Source organism: Neofelis nebulosa, chromosome 7 (assembly GCF_028018385.1).
Source record: "Neofelis nebulosa isolate mNeoNeb1 chromosome 7, mNeoNeb1.pri, whole genome shotgun sequence".
Classification (NCBI taxonomy): Eukaryota; Metazoa; Chordata; class Mammalia; order Carnivora; family Felidae; genus Neofelis; species Neofelis nebulosa.
Window position 1 is genome coordinate 138,133,018 of NC_080788.1, and position 20,506 is coordinate 138,153,523.

Here is a 20,506-nt window from a genome sequence, read left to right on the forward strand (position 1 = left end):
AAGCTAGTTAGGCCCGTAGAGTGTCACTGAGATTATTCTGGGACAGGCTTAGTGACCTAATGAATGTTATATCTAAAAGGTACTGTACAAATACATCTCCCTGACTTTTAAGGAAACTGAATATACCTTTCAGAAGTTTCTGGCAACTCTTAGTGTCAGCCTAGTGCAACAGTGCCTTCGCCGTGCCAGAAAAAAGTTGTGTGAATCTGCAGTAGTCTCTTCTGTTGCTCTCCCTGCTCTGGTTATGGTTAATACTTAGCCATGGTGAAAATTTACATCGCTGTATTTTTTTTAGAAAGTAGAGTAAACGGCAGATCACAGGGAAAAATGAGGTAGAATTTTAAAGTAAGTATTTAAAAATGGCCTCAAGACTTTTAGATTTAAGACCTGTATGTAGAGAGAGAATCGCGTTTTAGCGTAAGCGTGATTAATATCTTCATGCGTTTGTTTTAAGATTTGCTTAATGAAATTTCGGTCTGGTTTTACTTTTATAACTAAATGCTGTGTTTCAAGTTTAAAACTTTGTCAAATGTCTGAGTGTTTATCATGAAAAGCAGATTAATCCCTGCCTTTTATGGTTGTAACCCAGGCATTTGGCTTGTAATTACAAATTTTAAATCTGTGTTTTCTTTGTAAGTGCTGGTCAAGATATCCAAGGAACAAGTGTGATTGCAAATCTTCCATTTTTGGTGCGACAGAATCCTGCTGAGACACTTCGGAGAGTCTTGCCGAAAGTTAGAGTAAGTTGGTACAAAATAAGATTCGAATTTACCGTTTTTCCAGTAGCACAGTTGTCGTTGTCAGGAAATTTCAGAGCTTTGGATGGCTGATCTTTCGTGCCTAATTGCGGAGTGGAGGACGCATTAATATACACGTTTTGAATTATAATGACAATATTTAGGGAAATTGACTGATGAAAACGGGGGAATACAGACCTTAAGTTGTAAATGTTTCTTAGTTATTTTCTCAGCAGAGACATTTTATTTAATAAAGTTAGGTTTTCGGTAGCTCAAAAATACCTTAATTAGTCTTATGAAATCATAGCTGTCTTATTTGGTATTCTGTTGACTTAAATTTATATTAATAGTATTTCTACAACACTGAAAATGTAATTGAACTATTATTCCTAATAATTACCTTCTGGTGACTTCTACAGAATCACCAAAAAAAGATTGAATTGTGGCCATCACATTTTTAGTTTTATGCTTCTTGCTTCCCATATTCCTTCAGAATTAAGTTTTCCTGCTTTAAACAAAAATCTTTGATCAGAACATTCTTTTCTCTAATATCTATTGATTATTAATATATAATATTAAATATTTGATACATAGTATTTGTTGCTTATCTGTAGCTGTGTGCAAAGTGTTGTTCTTATCTGTAAGAACCGGAATGAGCAAAACAGACAGCAGCCTGTATGTCCTCAGGGAGCTTATCTGTTCACGGGGTCAGGGAGGTTATATACCAATGGGGACTGTGGTTGCTAATAGTGACTTTTGTATACTTTCTTTGGCTTTCTGTTTGGTTATAACTTGTTTGTAGTTTTGTCATTAATTTATATGTATTTAAAATACTGCAGTTATTAGTGTATTCTTGCATTTTATTCTTAGGCATATATAACGTGGTTCTAGTTGCTGTGATTTAGGTCAGGGACACAGCATGTTATTTTTACAAGATGCCCACATTTCCGTGCAGGCAATATGAATTTTTTTTCTGGGTACAGTGGTGAATTGAGAAAATGCTTATTTTGGTTTTGCATGTGATTCAAAAATGAATCAGACTTTTCCATAGCAATTTTCCCCAGAATCATGCTGTAATTTCAGTGGAATCAAGTCTGCACCATCCCAGTTTAATTTCACATTCAATTTCAGTGACAGTAACTACCTAAGCTTCTTAGCATGACACCTGGAAGTGGCAACTAAACTATGGTAGAAGGGATCGGGTGGTTAGGTCCCCTTGACTAAGAGATTATTGTAGGTAAGTCAATTAGATTGAAAGCTAAAAATATCGAGCATCCAATGCACTCTGTGTTGAGCGTGCTAAATCTGGTTCACGGACAGCATACTGAGCATTCATGGTTTCATAAAGCAAGAATAAAAGGTGAAGGGTAGAGAATAGTGACCTTTAGAGGTCTCTAAATTATTTTGAAAAAATACTTTTGTTAATGAGTTCACAGTAAAGTCAAGTAGTAACTCCTGAAAAATCTTAATTTCGTGGGATCGCACACTCACATATACGGTGTATTTATACAAAGAATCAAATCTGCTAAAACTATATAACTGAGTTATAGAAGGTAAGATTATAATAAGCTTTTAAGGTAATTAAAGTTAATCCATAATATAGAAGGTTAACTGAATAAATGGGTATAAAGAAAATGTATACTAATGAATGTGTACTAAGAAATAAGAAAGCCTTTATTTAGTGCTGATTTTATTTAAAAAAATGTTTATTTTTTTTTGAGGGAGGAGGGGAGGGGCAGAGAGAATGAGAGAGAGAGAGAGAGAGAGAGAGAGAGAGTGAGAGAGAGAGAGAGAGAGAGAGAATCCCAAGCAGGCTCTGCACCCAACGTGGGGCTCAGTCTCATGACTGCAAGATCGTGACCCAAGCCGGAATCAAGAGCCGTACGCTTAACCGACTGAGCCACGCAGGCGCCCATTCACTCATTTCTTTAGTCAACAAGTGGCCGTTTATTTAGAACTCTCATTTATCCTGTTTTGTCCTAAAAAAGATACCAAAAGGGTGGTGGACAGTCCCAGATAAGATACTATGTCAGAGGGCCTAAAGACTCTGGAGAACAATTAAAGAACAATCATAGGAGACTATTTAATAGTGTGATGCTGACTTTATGTAAAACTAGTGAAGAATTAAGCATATTGGGCTTTACGAGAGCAATAATAATAATAATAATAATATTACTACTACTAATAATTAGTAATAATGGCACTCATTCATTCCCGAGTATCTCCCGAGTCCCTCCCATGTGCCAGGCACTGTTCTGAGGCCTGAGAAAATGGAGGTGAGCAAAACAGAGAACTCGCCCTCAAGGCAGTTACAGTCCAGAGTGGGGGAAACAGACATTAAACAAGTAAGTGACTATGAAAAACAGGGTGAAGGGACAGGATTACCTACTGTGCCTTGGGAGGTCAAAGAAAGCCTCTTTGAGGAGCTGAAAACCAAAGGGATCGGAGGAAGCAGCCATTTGAAGAGGCAGGAATGAGTGGTCCAGGCGGAAGAGGCAGCAGATGGCCCTAAGAGGAAGGAACTGGTTGGGGCCGGAAGAGGCACGTGTGGTTGGAACGCAGTGGGTGATGGTGGGGTGTGACTTGAAAAGAGGTTAGAGAGATGGTCAGCGACCGAGCGCGTAAGAGATGTTCTTCCTTGGGACAGTGGAAGGCCATTGGGCAGAGCGGTGGCTTGTCCCATTTACATTTCACGGTGATCATTTTGATAATCGTGTGGAGAGTGGCTTGGAGCGGGAGAATGAGGACAGTATAGCACTGGTCCTCATGATAGGTGAAGGTGGCTTGGATTAGGCCAGCTAGCTGGGACAGAGGAGAGTAGTGGCTGTGTCTGAGACACAATGATTTAGGTAGAATGAACAGAATAGAACTTCCTAATGAGTTGGGTGTGGGAAGTGAGAGATACCTTCCGGATTTCTGGCTTGAGCATCTGTATGGTTCTGCTGGGTTTGCGTATCTCGGTTGGTCGTTTATTAAATCCACAGGGAAGAGTCATTTACATACTTACTAATATTAATCTATGAATGACTTACTTTTAGAGAATTTAAAGATAAGTACAATAAATATTCTGTGTAAGAAACTAATCATTCCTGAGATTGTTAGCACGTTTGCAACAATAGTATAAACTTTTAGAGCCCCCCCTTTACCTTATCTTTACCATAAAGAGCATCAGATACAGTGATAATGAAGATTTCTCTGGTCTTATTTAATATAACATTTTACCAATGATATTTTAATTTCTTTTTGTTGTATTGCATTTGCATTTCATCCTTACAATAATATATTAACTGCAAAATAGTTTTTTTTTTATTTAAAATTTTTTTTTAACGTTTTATTTATTTTTGAGACAGAGAGAGACAGAGCATGAACGGGGGAGGGGCGGAGAGAGAGGGAGACACAGAATCGGAAGCGGGCTCCAGGCTCCGAGCCGTCAGCCCAGAGCCCGACGCGGGGCTCGAACTCACAGACCGTGAGATCGTGACCTGAGCCGAAATCGGACGCTTCACCGACTGCGCCACCCAGGCGCCCCCCAAAATAGTTTTTAAAATAATTGCTCTTTTCACTGTCTTAGGGATGAAGGTAGGTTAAAAAATGGTAGAAATAGAATCAGATTTGAATTGAGCTGATCTGTAGTATTTTTACAGTTCACTTTGTAAATTTTATCCAAAGCGTACAACAAATGATAATGCTACGAGGTTATTTATCTCAAGGTTAAATTTATGTATGTATGTATGTATGTATGTATGTATGTATGTATTTATGTAGGGATGTATGTTTATTTTGAGACTGAGACAGTGTGAGTGGGGGAGGGGCAGAAAGAGGGGGAGAGAGAATCCTAAGCAGGCTCTGCACTGTCAGTGGGGCTCGAACCCACAAAGCTGGGGGGGATCCTGACCTGAGCTGAAAAACCAAGAGTCAGATGCTTAACCGACTGAGCCACCCAGGCACCCCTCAAGGTTAAATTTAAGTAAGAATCCAGAAAGAAAGAGTATTTTGACCTCCAACTTAAATTTCCTAGATTGGAGACACTTTTAAATACAGTTGTTACAATATATTCATGTTATACGACTTAATTCCTAGGGTATCATCTTTTGAAAACCAGTAATTTTTGTCTGTGGTCTTTATTGATTAAGTCTTTTCCACAATAAATTGGGATCTATTTAAATGTTAGATTTCAATATTTGACTTAAACTTCTGGTTAGCTAGAAGTGAAAGAATTTGATTGTTAGGATACATTTCTAAAATGCTCTGGTCCTTTATAAAATTAAAGTGGTAGTGATGTAATTACCCCATATAATAATAATTACATGGGCTAATTACTAGTGACTCTTTTTATAATGAATTGTAAAAAATGCCTCTGCCTGTTGAGTTATTGAATTCTTTTGTTTTTCCACTCATTTGGGGACCCAAAAATCTACTGCATAAAATTATATATTAGAGAACGTGCAATATCAGGAACGAATAAAAATAAGTATAGCTAACATTTGCTGAAGTCTTACTGCGTGTCAGGCACTGTACTCTGTCAACACTTTGTGCGTTTTTAGTTTTTTGATGACTCCTAGCAATTCTATAAGGATCACTTGATAGAAGAGGAAACACCTTACTTGACTAACTTGCCGAAGGTCACAGAGCTAGCACGTGGCATAATTGGGTTTGAACAGGAAGTCTGGCTGCTGAGTCCCCCCTCTTAACTATTACACAACCTTCTCATTAGCTGATCATGATTGCAGCAGATATATAATATATAATGTTACTTCTCAAGCCTCAGTCCGCTCTCATCTGGTTACACATCAGCCTCCTTGCTGGACCTATTGTTTCTACTTTGCCCCCCCCCCCCCCCCCCCAGCCCACTCAGCCATAGAGGTTATTTATTTATTTATTTATTTATTCTGGGAACAATCTACAATTTTTTTTTGACAAACAGAATTATATATACAGTGTACCAACGTAATGATTTAATATATGTGTACATTGAGAAATGATTACCACAGTCAAGTTAATTAATACATCCATCATCTCGCATAGTTATTTTTTTTCCTTCAGAGAGATCTTTTCAAAGCATCAATCATATCTTCTTGCATGAAAATTGCTTAAGTGGTGTGGGAGGCAGAATATAACCTCCCAAAGAGATCAGGTCCTAATCCCTGGGACCTAAAAATGTTCTCTTATTTGGAAAAAGAGTTTTTGCAGATACAGTTAAGCATCTTGAGATAGGGAAATTATCCTGGATTATCTGGGTAGGTCCTAAATGTCATCACATGTATCCTTATAAGAGGAAAGCAGAGGTGGATTTGACCCAGACACGCAGAAGGCCACGTGAAGGAGGTGGAGACTGGAGTGATGTGGCCACAAGCCAAGGAATACAGGCAACTACCGGAAGCTGGAAGAGGCAAGGAATGGATTCTACCCTAGTGCCTCCAGAAGGAGCGTGGCCTTGCCAACATTTTGATTTTGGTTAAATAACACTGATTTAGGAACTTTGGCCTTCAGAACTGTGAGAGAATACATTTCTGTTGTTTTAAGCCACCCAGTTTGTTGTAATTGATTACAGCAGCCACAAGTGAACTTCTCACTTCAGGTTAGAATAAAACTCCTTATCATTCCATAAAATGATCCCGTCTAGCTTTCTTTTCTTTCTTCCTTTTCTTTTTTTTTTTTTTTTTTTTTAACGTTTATTTATTTTTGAGACAGAGAGAGACAGAGCATGAACGGGGGAGGGGCAGAGAGAGAGGGAGACACAGGATCTGAAACAGGCTCCAGGCTCTGAGCTGTCAGCACAGAGCCCGACGCGGGGCTCGAACTCAGGGACCGCGAGATCATGACCGGACGCTTAACTGACTGAGCCACCCAGGCGCCCCCATCCCATCTAGCTTTCTGAACTCATCACCTGCCTTTCTTTTCTCTTTCTTCCTTTAAGGGTGGAAACTTTGACAGTCTGATTTATCATGGTACCCCCAGAACCTGCAACAGTGCTTGGCAAACTAATAGGCACCCAACAGTGATTTAAAAATGAGCATTGATTGAACTTCATATTCGGAGACTGTAAGTGCCTGCCTGAAAGACCAATGATATATTGGCCTGATCCACTGATGGCATTCTTGGATGAGAAGTAAAAACAGACTGTCAGTGGAATGGTATGATGCTGCTTTGTGGTCCTGGAGAGAGCTTTTTTGGGGGAGTGGGAGAGAGATGCATAGTAATGAAAGGATAAAAAAAGACGTAATTAATCAGTATGAAATGTAGTCATTTGAGATTAGCAGATGTGGTCCACCAACCTGATTCTCGAAAGATTTATTAGTTTTACTGTTATTTTACATGACATTATTTTCATTAATGGAAATAATAGAAAAAATACAAGTTTCTGCCAATGTGATTATTATTTTATATCTACTGAATATAGGTAGATTTAAATTTTGTTTTAATGTTTATTTATTTTTGAAGGAGAGAGACAGAGCACGAGTGGGGTAGGGGCAGACAGAGAGGGGACACAGAATCTGAAGCAGGCTCCAGGCTCTGAGCTGTCAGCACAGAGCCCGACGTGGGGCTCAAACTCAGGAACTGCGAAATCATGACCAGAGCTGAAGTTGGATGCTTAATCAACCAAGCCACCCAGGTGCCCCTGAATATAGGTAGATGTAAAAAAAAAAAAAAAAAAAAAAAAAAAAAGATTTCATTTTCAAAATTTTAAATCTTTTCTGTGTAAATATAGATGTATGTGAATAAAAAGCTTAGCTTTACTGGGGTCCCTGGGTGGCTCAGTCGGTCGAGCGACCGACTTCGGCTCAGGTCATGATCTCACAGCTCGTGAGTTCGAGCCCCACATCGGGCTCTGTGCTGACGGCTCGGAGCCTGGCGCCTGCTTCGGATTCTGGGTCTCCCTCTCTCTCTGCCCCCAACCCACTCACATTCTGTCCCTGTCTCTTTCAAAAATAAATGAACGTTAAAAAACAAAAAAAAGCTTAGCTTTACTTCCTTTTCAAGTCTTATTTCAGGCGGTACAGATGTGTGGATAGCCGATGATAATTAGAAGGAACACGTTTTGTGGGCCAGGCACCGTGCTTAATACTTCAGACACATCCTTTTAAACGTCTTATAACAACTCTACATGACATATTTATTCTCATTTCACAGTTGAGAAGATGCAGGCTTCAAAGAGTCAACGTATGACTATGAATATTTTGTCGGGAGGTCTCTAGGAAGCGTGAAATTACATAACCTATTTGTACAGTTCACCAAGCAAGAGAGAGAGTCTTAACTGAAGGTATTAAAGAGGATAAACGGGTGATACAAGTTACTTTTTTCTTTCAGTTGCAGCTCGAAAGGAAAAGTACGGGTCTTCCTCCCTGTAGGTCGTGTTTTCTGAGACAAGTTAAAAGTTCCCTCCTGAGAAAAGCAAAGGGATGTTGTGCAAGCAACACGTTTATAAATAATGAGAACATGGTGTTCCAGACACTGTACAGGTCATAAAAAGCCCACTGTTAGTACTCTATTGACAGGCTAAGGATTTAGGGACACTCTAATGTGAAGAAAGAAAATGAAATAATTCCTGTAATGGAAGCTGATGAAAAACAACCCATCAGGGTTAGAATTGACCTACCTAGGAGGTTTTATGGGCCAGGAAGCATAAAATTATATAATATTTTTTCTAATTCATTAAAAAAAACAAAGGAAAAAAAAAAGAGGCAATATTAACTAAAGGAATTAGGGAACGTGAACATGATACAAATTACTTTTTCTTCCGTGGTTTGTAGTTCAAAAATGAAAGTACATTGACCCATATGCATTTTGAAAATCATATTTATGTTATGTCTTTTTATCTACTTACGCTTACAGGCAAAACAGATTAACATCATTAATTATTTTACAATAATTAAATTCAGTGGAAACATTTACTGAGTACGTGGTTTTTCTGGGCATGTGTAAAATGTTATATTAGCTGATATTCCGAATACCTGAAGATATTTCCTTTCAGTGAATTCTGTTGCAGACCAGTGTTCTCACATGTGCTTCTTAGTCATTCATTTGTTATTTTTACCCTACCATAAAAATCAGCCAGAACTTTTGAAATTCTTAATGAGAAGATCCTTTATTTCTGTGATAGTGCAACCTCTGTTACTACTTGGATATTGTTTCTGACGTAAGGCATTTGAGTGATATGAAGGATCGTTTATAGACATTTTTGTTTACAGTCCTTGCAAAATTATAAAACAAGGCAGGTATTTCCATACTATACTGTAATAAAGGTGTGTCATCTTTGATGTAAAGCTTTATGGATTAAGTAACCTTTTGGCAGTGATGAACTAAATATCCTAGAAATTTCTCAAATCAGAACATCTAGAAACTCTGAAGTACAGCAAGCATTCATTTAAATATTTAGGTAAGCTTGTAAGAGAGGAAGGACTACTCAGGGCTCAAACACAAAAGCCGTCAGTTCCACTTGTACTTAGGGTGTCGAAGTGTGCAAGAAAGCATCACTCCTGTCCGACAACGATAGCTTAGTCACAGAGTCCATTCAGTCACCAGTTCTTTTGAGCCTGTCGAAAGTGGTCACAAGGCAACCAAGAAAACCACATTCAGAAAGAGCAGCAGCTCCTCTGAGAAAAGATGGGACACAGGGACACTGACTTTTGACTGACTATAGAAGAAGTGACCACCACATAAGGTTGTTAGAAAAAAAAAATCAGCTGAAATTGTGACAGGTTTTGAAAGGTTGAGCGTGGGCAGCATATCAGTTTAGAATAACTTGGAGCTCCAGACACAAGGGAACTTTGCACCCACTTGCAGGCTCTTTTCCACAAGCTTCCTTGCCTTAGGGGTCAGGACAGGAGATTGGAGAGACTCTCCCTTGCTGATGCCAGTGCGGTGATGAATGGCTGCTGCTTGGGGAAGGGAACGGGAACGCAACACTGCCCATTTCCTCAGGCTATCTCCATGGACACACAGAGAATTTCAGCAGAGATGGAAGCTATAAAATGACCAACTGGAAATGCTAGAAATAAAAAGGATGATGGAGCACCTGGCTGGCTTAGTCGGTGGAGCACGTGACTCCTGATCTCGAGGTTGTGAGTTCGAGCCCCAGGTTGGGTGTAGAGATTACTTTAAAATCTTTATTTTTTAAAAAAAGATAACATCAGAGATGAAGCATTCCTTTGATGGGCTCATCAGCAGTTTGGACACAGATGGGGAAAGAATCAGTGAACTTGAAGGTAGAAATTATCCAAACTGAAACACAAAGATAGAACCAAGTAGAAAAAACAAAACAAAACAGGAGAGAGCATCACATGGCTTTGAGACAATGTCAGGTGGTCTAATATATGTGCAATTGGAGTCTCAGAATGAGAAAAGAAGAACTATTTGAAGAAATAATAGTCAAGACTTTTCTGAAGTTAATAAACAACAAACCAAAGATCCAAAAGCCCAGAGAACCTGAAGCTGGATAAACACACACTCTACCACCACCATCACCACCACCAGGCACACTGTGATCAGACTGCTGAAAGTAAAACATAACAATCTTGGGAGCAGCCAGAGATGAAAGAAACATTACAAACAGAGGAACAGAGGTGAGAGTAAAGCAGACTTCTGGCCAGAAATAGTGCAGATTAGGGGACAATGGAGTGTTAGAAGTACTAAAAGCAAGAAAAAGTCAATAAGAAATCTGTACCCCGTGAAAATGCCTTTCAAGGATGAAAGCAAAATACTATTTAGGCAAAGAGAGATTGAAAGGATTCTTTGTACCAGACTTATTTTACAAGAAATGCTAAGGGAGATATTTGAGGCAGAAATGATGTGATAAGAGATGGACATTGGGTTTACATGAAGAAATAGAGTACCAGAAATGGTAAAAAATTAGGGTAAATGTAAATGAAATAACAATTCCACACAGATTCATTTAGAAAAGAGAGGAAGTAAGAACAAGTCATCTTACGAGGCCAGCATCACCCTGATACCCAAATGAGACACAGACATTACAAAACAAACAAATACAGATGCATATCCCTCATGAGCTTACATGAAAACATCTTCTGAAAACCAGTAAATCAAATCAAGCAACATATAAAAAAAGATAGTCCATCATGACCAGTTGGAGTTTATTTCAGGAATTTAGGGTTTGTTAAACATTTAAAAATGAATCCATGTGAGTTATCATATCAACAAACTAAAAAAAAGGAAAAAAAATAACACTACCTTTTAATCATCTCCGTAGATTTAGGAAAAATATTTGACAAAAGCTTAACAGTCATTCCTGAAAAACAAAATGAAGCTTAGCAAAACTTAGCAAACTTAGAGAGGAGCTTCCTTTGAAAAACACATAGGTAACATTATACTTAAAGGTGAAAGACTGAATGCTTTCCCCTAAGTTCAGGAACAAGCCAAGGGTATCCACTAATACCACCTTGTTCAGCATTATACTGAACGTTTTAGCCAATGCAGTATGGCAACAAAATTAACGAAAGGCATTCACTTGCAGAGAAAGAAGTAATTGTGGGTTTTTGTTTTTTTTTTGTCAGATAACATTATTATCTATGCTGGAATCTACATAAGAAAAACAATGGAACTACTAAGTAAATATAGAAAGGCTGGAGAATATAAGATCAATATACAAGTCAATTGTATTTCTATATTAGCAGCAAACAATTGGACATTGAAGTTTTTCTTAAACTATCACAGTAGCATTGAAATATGTAATTCTTGGGGTTCAATCTGATAAATGATATGTAAGGTCTGTATACTGAAAACTGTAAACATTGCTGAGAGAAGTAATATGAGAACTAAGTGAATGCAAAGGTATACCATGTTCATGGATCAGAAGACTCTATACTGTTATGATGTCAGTTCTTCCCATATCAATCTATATATTTAATGTAAAATAATAAAAATTCCACCATGTTAGGTTTTTGTTTTTATTCCTTTATTTTTGATAGGAAATGACCAGCTAATTCTAAGATTCATTTGAAAATATAAAAGACCAAAAATAGCCAAAACAACTTTGAAAAAGAAAAGCAAAGTTGGAGATTTTTTGCTACCTGATTTTGAGACCTAATATACAGCTGCAGCAATTAAGACTATGTCATATTTATATAAAGACAAATCAGTGGGACATAAACAGAGGAAAAATAAGTCCTTTATATACATTGCCGGTTGATTTCAGCATAAGAGCAAAGGCAGTTCTGTGTAGAGAGGATAATCTTTTCAACAAATGGTACTGGGTTAATTGGGAAAAAAGTCCAAACTTCATACCATACACAAAAATTAACTCAAAATAGATTGTAAACCTGTTAAAAACTAAAATTATAAAACTTCTAGAAGAAAATGAGAAAATCTTTGTGACCTTGGGTCAGAGGTTTCTAACATATGACACCAAAGCATGATCCATAGAAGAAAAAAATTGGTATTTGACCTCAGGAAAATTTTAAGCTTTAGCTCTTCAGAAGACACTGTTAGAGAATGAAAAGAGAAGACCTAGAATGGGAAAAAATACTCGTGGATCACATATATGATGAAGGACATGCATTCAGAATATGTAAACAGGTCTCCAAACTCAAGAATAAGGGAGAAAAAAAAAACAATTTTAAGAAATGGGCAACAATTTGAACAGCTGCTTCACTAAAGAAGATTTGTGGATGGCCAGTATGCATAAGAAAAGATGCTTAGTATCATTAGTCACTAGATACATACAAATAAGGCTATACACTTGTCAGAATATTTGCATTAAAAAACCCTGACCGTTATCTTTTCAGATATTTTTCTAATGTGCTTCTTCCTAATCCTCTGTTTTTCTTCTAGGACTCTAATTTCACATATATTAGACCTTTTAATGTCTAATCTTCTATGTCTTTTCCCTTATTTTCTCTTTGTGACTCATTTTGAGTGATTTATCCTGATCATATTACAGTTTACCGATTCATTTATGTCTAATCTTGTCGCAGACCAAGAGTGCGGAGTTTTCTCTTGTCCAGCAAGAGAGTGGATGCAGAATTGAATACTAGAGAGGCTAATGTCCGGGAGGAGACAAGAGCCCTGAACAGGGGTTTCCTCTCCATATTTATTGAGCGCTCAGGATCTTACACACGTGGTGAACGTGGAGAAACCAATCAGACAGTAATCGTTAACTTGTGTAGGAAGCAAAGGGTCGGGGGGGGGGGGGGGCAAGTGGAGTTTGTGATCAAAGCACAATAGCATATTGGCGCCAGATGGAAAGGAATTTCCTGCAGGTGATATAACAAGTTACTCATTGTAGTGATCTCATTGTAGTGTGTCTTGCTAACTGACCTTGGGTGCATTTGCCCGGTGGTGGCGGCTTTCCACCCTAAGCTTTTTAAACCCATTTCCCCACGTAATCTGATTTTGATTATCCTACTTTTCTGGTCTGGAATTTCTAATCTTTTTTTGAAAATCTACCACATCCCCCTTGAACCAGGTATGCATCAGATCGCACCAATACCCGGAGCGTGGTGCATTTCTGTTTTATCTTGCTTCTGTTGGATCTCACTCGTATTTCCTTATCTCTTCGTGTGCCTGCATATTATTGATCATATGTTTGACCTTGTATTTGATAAATTATTTGTAGAAATAGATTGAGCCTTAGGGCGGTCTCTTCTTCTGGGAGCCACTTAACTGCATTGGCAGTAAAGCCTCAGTTAATCCAGTTTCAGGTACTGGATGTTGTGAAGCCGGGCTGCTCCTCGGGCAAAAGCCAGTCGGCTTCAGGATCACCCTTATCCTGTCCCAGGGGTCTTACTGGGGACCCTCTGCAAGACTGTCAAAAAAAAGTCACTTAAGCTGTCAGCCTCTCAGGAGTCTTTTCTAGAATTAGCAGATGGCCTCAGAGGAAAAAGAGGCCCCAGATTACATGCTTACCTTTCTGGAATGCCTTTGTCTCTTAGATCTTGGATGGGTAATTAATCTAGTAATGAACAATGTAGGACGGGTAATTATTTAGTTTTGGATGGGTAGCCTTGTTAGTTTCCATATGCTCTTACACAGATGACTTTTATATTTTGTCCGGTTTTGTAAATTCTCCCCATCAGGAGAGCTGATTAGGATTATCTAGTCTTCCGTTACCGAGAGGGTAAGTTCCCTTTCCTTTTATTTTATTCTTCTTGGTTTAATCTTGGAACGATTTTAGCCCAAAATGCATATACCCCTTCACCGTGGCCTACCATCACCCTTATCCCCACACAAAACAACTGATTGTTTTCTACTCATGTATTAGGAATAATTTAGCATTTTAAATTAAATATTCTGCCAAAACATTTGTGATAGCTGTCTTCCTTTAAAACTTCGAGTTCTTCAACCCCCTTATTTTGTTGGGGTAAAATTATGTTTACGGTGGCAGATTGCCACTTTTGATCTGTTTTCTGTGTAGGCCATTTCGTCTACACCCAGGTCTTTATATATTATCTATATAAATTGCATGTATTCGATGTAAGTTTTCTTATTTACAGCATGCCTTCTCAGAGCATCAGATCCGTATGTGCATTTTTCTGTTTGTAATCTCCACTGGGATGCCGCAAAGGCCTCTCAGGGTTAACAAGTCCAAAACTCAGTCCTGCTATTTCCCCTCGACACCTCAGGTTCCTTTAGTGTCCCCCTGTCCTAATGTGTAGCACTATCATCCACTTGGTTTCCAAGGCAGGATGTGGGGAGTCCTCCTTGATCCCATCTCTTCTTTTGCTCCTCGCTTATGCAGTCCTGTTTGTGTCATGTCTTAAATATGATTTGAATCCACCCACCTCTCTCCAACCACACCCCCTTCACCCTAGTCCTGGCTACCGTGAGGGTTTGCTCAGATGAGGGTCATGGTTTTCCAAGTGGTCCCTTCCCACTACCTCCCTCCCGTTCCACCCGCCTCTCTACTTTCTGATTCACTTTCATCGTAGTGGTCTGCATGCTGTTTCAAAGCATTTAAGACTACGATTTGAGTGTTCTCTTACTGAGTGCATCTGAGGCCCTGCGTAATTGGGGTTCTTTCTGTTTTCCCCAGCCTCGGCCCCTCCTCTCGCGGTGTGCTCCAGTCTCACTGGCCTTTTGGTTCCCGAGTCCGCCAGGCTCCTTCTTATTTCTCAGTGCCAGGAGCGCTTGCCCTCGTACTCCTCGTGCTTATCCAGCTTTTGTCTTGTTATCTCTTTCTCTTTGCGCAGGCTGGGTGTCACTTGTCCGTGATCCTCTCTCCTTGGGAGAGATCAGGTCCCCTGTCAGGTGTTCTTATGCCATCTGCGCTTCTCATCCTTGGCTCCTATTACAGTCTTAACTGTGGCACTAACAGGTGCACTGCTGGTCCTGCTCATTGCTAAGGCTCTAGAACCTGGCACAGCCTTGAATGTAACTAAACATTTATTGAATGTTTAAATATATGGAAGCTACAGGGGTCCCTCAAAGGTAGGGAACAATGTTTGACTTTTCTCCAGCTTCCCAGTACACTTAGTATGATGCTTAATTAATAAATAGCTGTGAATGAAATCAAAATTAAATTATCAAAATTAGATCTTCATTGGGCTACTTTAGACAGAAGGGACTAGATTAGGACAGACTGACTAGAAAGAAAGCCCAATTTCCACTTGGTTATAGACATTTGGTGTGCTTTCCAACGCTGATTGCCCCTCCAAGAAAACAGTTTATCATTTTATCAAAATGTGTTCAACTAATTAAATATGGCTACAATGGATCGTTTGATATGGTTACTTTCAGTGCTATATCGAGCAAATAGATGTTTCTTTGATAAGCATATCTTTTCTTTGCAGTGTTAAATATATAGCTTTTTATTTACATTCTAGGCCTAAATCATGAGATTACATGACTCTAACATATTATATGTCAAAATGACTGGGCGGAGTAGTCTAATTAGAAGCTCAGTTTCAAAACCATTGTCTTGAAATGTATTTATTTGTTTGGTGTTGTCATGATTTTGTTTTGTTCTTTTAAAAAAATTTTTTTAACGTTTATTAATTTTTGAGACAGAGACAGAGCATGAATGGGGGAGGGTCAGAGAGAGGGAGACACAGAATCTGAAACAGGCTCCAGGCTCTGAGCTGTCAGCACAGAGCCCGATGCGGGGCTCGAACTCACGGACTGCGAGATCATGCCCTGAGCCGAAGTCGGCCGCTTAACCGACTGAGCCACCCAGGCGCCCCGGTGTTGTCATGATTTTGCATGGAAGGACACTTCATTGCACATCTACAGTAGTGGTATGATAGTTACCATTGGTATTTCCTTTATGGAAAGAGATCTTTGGGATATTGTTATGTGTACCTCCTCATGAACCTTGCTAATCACTGAAACACAGATTTAAAGAAGGATAAAAGACATCCCTTTTGTTCCTGTTCCTGTCTCCACTTTATTTTCCCCCTTTCCCTCTCGGATTTTGACTTTCAGGATTCCCAACTAGTTCTCCTCGCCCTTTATTTTAGTGTAGAGCCTGGCGGTCAGCGATAGGGGAAACAAATGAGGTATAGTGAATTGTTAAAGGTATCTGAGTTGGTATGTTCCAGTTATTCACACTTAACTCAGCTTTAAAGTCTTATAAACGTCACCATTTTTATAGTGAAAAGAGCTGCTTACCGTTACTGTTAGTCACTGAAAATTCTCACGGTTGTGACCCTCAGAACCCCAGATATTTTATGTGTCCTAGGTCTTCAATGTTTTAATATTTAAATCCCTATTATTTAACTTCAAAATGATCAGTGATAGTCTCTCTAAAAATCTACAAAGATATTTGTAATTTTAGTTCTCCTTTACCTTTAGCCAGCGCCATTTGTGGTAAATATGTTTACCAGTTTAGTTCAGTAAGTTTAGTTTCCAAATGTGTGAATCCAAAATATTTTGTTCTTTTGGAATAAGCCAGTGATTTGTGTAATGCTTCTCTGGGTTGTATATAATAAAGAGCAATATCTTTTGAGGTATACCATGTGGGCTTATTGGAGACAGAGCAGTTTCCCTCTAGGCCAGGACCGTAACATGTCGTACAAAACGCTTTCTCGTACCGTTGATGCTAACCAAAGAGAGGACTAAAGTTCATGCTAACTTGAGCAGAGAAGTGTCTAGTACATTTTCCTTCCTTAAGCGGGAATAGTTTTTTAAACTTGGAAATGTACCATTAACTCGTTTATAAAATGTCTCATTTCATTTTTGAGGAATTCAAGTTGGAATGCCAGCCATACAGTAGTATATAAGAGGAACGTAACTGCCAGTAAGGCATGCACTTAAGCAATAGAGGAATTTACTTTTCAGTGTCTTCCAAGGTCCATGAGGATGCACACTTATTTACCCAGAGAGTATGGATCTCACTATGTTTGTCCAGAGGGTGTGACTCTGTGGAGGAGAACACTTACTGGTAAGTATCAAATGCTTATTGTATTATGTTTCAGAAAAATATGCTTAGGAGTCAGTTGATTTTTAGCAGTGATAAAATCTCTTAGTCTGTGCTGGTTTCTTAACAGTGGACAGTCCCAGATGTTGAAGTCAGCACAACAAGAGAAACACCCAAATCCTGATAAGACTTGAGGATTTTTCGAAAATTAAATGCAAAATAGTTGGGGCAAATGTTGCTGCGGGAGTCAAGACTAAGTAATACAGTAAGAAGATACGAAGTTGGAGAGCTTCCTGTGTTCTTCTTTTGCATAAAGTTTGCATACGTACAAAACCCAAGACTCTAATGACTTTAAGAGGGGGCAGGATGACATCTCTTGGAACTTAAAACAGCAGACTCATGTGAACCGGAATGAACACAGTGGCCCTCACGATATATGTTGATATTTCCTTGCAAAGTAGTTTCTGTTGCTAAATAAAAGCCGTGCGTTCTGAAACCTGTAAGTGATGTATACCGGCCACGTCAAATCTTGTAAGAGTGTTTTCCAAATCCAAAATAGTTAGTGTGGAACACGTGTTTGTTTTGGAAACAGTAAAACGAGGGGATACGGGAGGGCTGATTTCAGAGACCAGTCGCTGCTTTTGCTTTACGCCTTATCATTCCCTCTGTTATTCTTTTAGCCAAGAACTCTTAAGGTATATAATTGACTATTGGCCGCGGAAACTTGTAAAATGACATTTGTGTGTGTGATACAAAAGTTTGAACGTGCTGTAGGTTTTCTGGGAATTAACCATACCGCTTAAACGTTTGCCACAGTGAAGCCGCTGCCAGATTTCCCACACTACCACATGAAGGTTCAGGATTGATTGGAGCCGATGAATGGAATGATGAATGGAAGTGCAGAGTCCATAAGGAAGAGTTGAGTACTTAGCTTTGGCATCAGGCAGACAAGGAAGGGTTAAGTCTTACAGGTGCCAATCGCTAGCTTGCTGGCCCTCAGCAGGATACTTGACGACTCTGAGTCGGTTTCTTCTGCTGTAGGATGACATGTTATCTCCCAGAACGATTACTGGCCGTGGTCCCCCCACGTGAATCGAGAAGGCCGGGTATTTGGTCTGCATCCTGGTTGCACGGATGCTGGGGGAGAAGATGGCAGGAACGTCCCCTTATGGACACGATGGAGGGTTGAGAATGCATTTCTAGTGATCTGTTTTTGCTTTGCCTTGTGTCTAATTCTGCCAATCCCTAATCTTTAGGACCCACCTCAGCATCTCTTGAAGTCATCCTTTAGGAGGTGTGGAAAATGTGTGTGAAAGGACAGAGCGCCAAGAGCAGAAACTTTAGGTGAAAGGGTAAGGGATACTCAGTCATCTGGCGGTCGCTTCCTGAATGCCTGCTGTGTGCTAGGAGGTGGGGTGCAGCGGTGAGCGCAACAGCCACAAACTCTTGCAGTCCTGAAGCTTGTATTCAGGTGTGGGAGACGGACCACAAGCATAGGAGCGTGTTGAACAGTGGAGATGATAGACCTGTAATATAAAGGAGGTGATGAGAGCTTGAGCGGGGGAGTGGCTCTCAGTATGAAATCAGGTCTTCAGGGAGGAGCTCCTTGGAAAGGTGATACTTGAATAGAGGCTCGAGAGAGATCAGGGAGCCAGTCATGTGGAAGTCTGGGAAAAGTGGGCAGTGGGAACAGATCTGGGAAGTCACTGAAAGGACTGACTTTTGCTGTGAGTGGGATGGAAGCCACTGGGGAGTTTGAGCTGCTAAGTGACGTGATCGGACTTGTGTTTTATAAGAATCTCTCAGGTTATTGTGTAGACACTAGACAGTAGAGGTGCCATGATGGCATCGGGGACTAGTTAGCAGGTTCCTGGGGTAACTCAGGCTGGAGGTGATGGTGGAAAGTGGTCAGACTCTGTGTCAGGATTGGTTGGCCATCTGTGGTGAGTGAGAGGCTGAGAGGGGCCAAGGGCCGGCCCCAGAATTTTGGGGCCGGCGACCGGAAGGGAGGAGTTGTCGTTCACTGTTTGTGGAGGTAAAGATGGGAGGAGGAACAGGTTTGGGGGAGAGATCAGTTCAGATGTGGACAAGATGAGATTCCTATTAGGTGGCCTCGTGTAGAGGAGCCCCGTGGATGGCCAGTGGTCATTACTTAGATGCCCAGTGTGCACAAGTTGGTAAGTCGTGCAAGCCCTGTTTAAATGATTTAAATCTCTGGGAAGATGGTACTAGAATTCACATTTTCTAGATTAGGAAATAATACGGAAAGATCAATTTTCTTAAGGTCACAGATAGGAAACCTCATTGTTCATATCTGTTCCACGTTATTGTACGAACTTTACTATGTTAGTTATAAAGTAGGCATTTAAGGGAAATTCCCATAATTGACATAACTGATCAAGCAGCAAAGTAATGCTTTTAGCTAACACACACACACACACACACACACACACACACACACACACACACGAACTCTCTCTCTCTCTCTTCTAGAGAAGTAGAGGTAGTATCTTTGATGAGGTTTAAATGAATGTTTGTTTTTGTTTTTTTTTTTTACTTTTTGATATGTTGAAAATTAGTATCTCATGTAGTCTTTAACTTTGAACATACGTTACAATTTTTTTTTAAGGAGTGGCTATGGATATAATTAATTTTTAGAAACATTCTTCTATTTAAAAAATTCTTTCTTTTAAAAACAGTTTACTTCATGGTAATTTATATTCTTGTCAGTTATCTAAAGGGGAAGACACATTTACACAATCTTAAGTGTATTCCTTTTTTATAGTAGAATGTTTAGTGTTTATTTTTTGAAATAGAAATACAGGGAATGAAAACCTTTGACCTTTGACATTCCTATTCTAGGTATGATGGTGAACTGTACAATGCAATGCAAAAATAGAAATTGAAATCTATCAAAAATCCCTAATCCATTATTAAAAGGTTTATATATATTTGTAATTTTCATTTAAAAAAAACAATGGAATGTTATTTTGTGAGTGCCTACAACATTTAAGCTTTTTGGTGGTCTAATGAGTTAAACAGTAAGGAGCAGATTAATAATAGTTTTCTTAAAGTAATAAGAGGAAGTGCATATCTTTAAAGGTCATATATAGTTATTTTGTGGACTCTGACTGTGTTTGGTTTCCATGACCTTGGATTTTTACAAATTAGAGTTTCTGATCTCGCCTCTGTGTAATAGCAAACTCTTTCTGATTACACAGGAAGTCCTGCATGTGGCGGGAGTGGAAATGCAGTTAACGGCTGCGGTGTCGTTCCGGACCATTCTACAGGAAGAATCAGTGTCAATTCATACATATGCCCACTCCTTCCTCCAAGTCATTCTGCTACATCTGGAGCACAGGGATGCAGGTCAGCAGCCTGGCTTGTTAGTTCTGTGCTTACTGTTTCCTGGAGGTGGCCGTAAGGCCTTTGGGATCTCGTTAGCCTGATGAGCATAAGT

At 39.4% G+C, this 20,506-nt stretch overlaps 1 protein-coding gene across 6 annotated transcripts in view; it reads left to right on the plus strand.

Annotated features, from left to right (window-relative positions):
• Nucleotides 1-20,506, plus strand: part of PPP4R4 (protein phosphatase 4 regulatory subunit 4) — a 108,117-nt gene that overhangs the window by 35,585 nt on the left and 52,026 nt on the right. For 4 of the 6 annotated variants that reach the window (XM_058740173.1, XM_058740174.1, XM_058740175.1 and 1 more), the window contains exons 3-4: nucleotides 638-740; nucleotides 20,268-20,415. In XM_058740173.1, coding sequence (XP_058596156.1) covers nucleotides 638-740; nucleotides 20,268-20,415 — 251 coding nt within the window. Of the gene's footprint in view, nucleotides 1-637; nucleotides 741-16,967; nucleotides 17,071-20,267; nucleotides 20,416-20,506 lie in introns of all 6 variants that reach the window. The other 2 variants (XM_058740176.1, XM_058740177.1) reach the window with 2 other exon arrangements.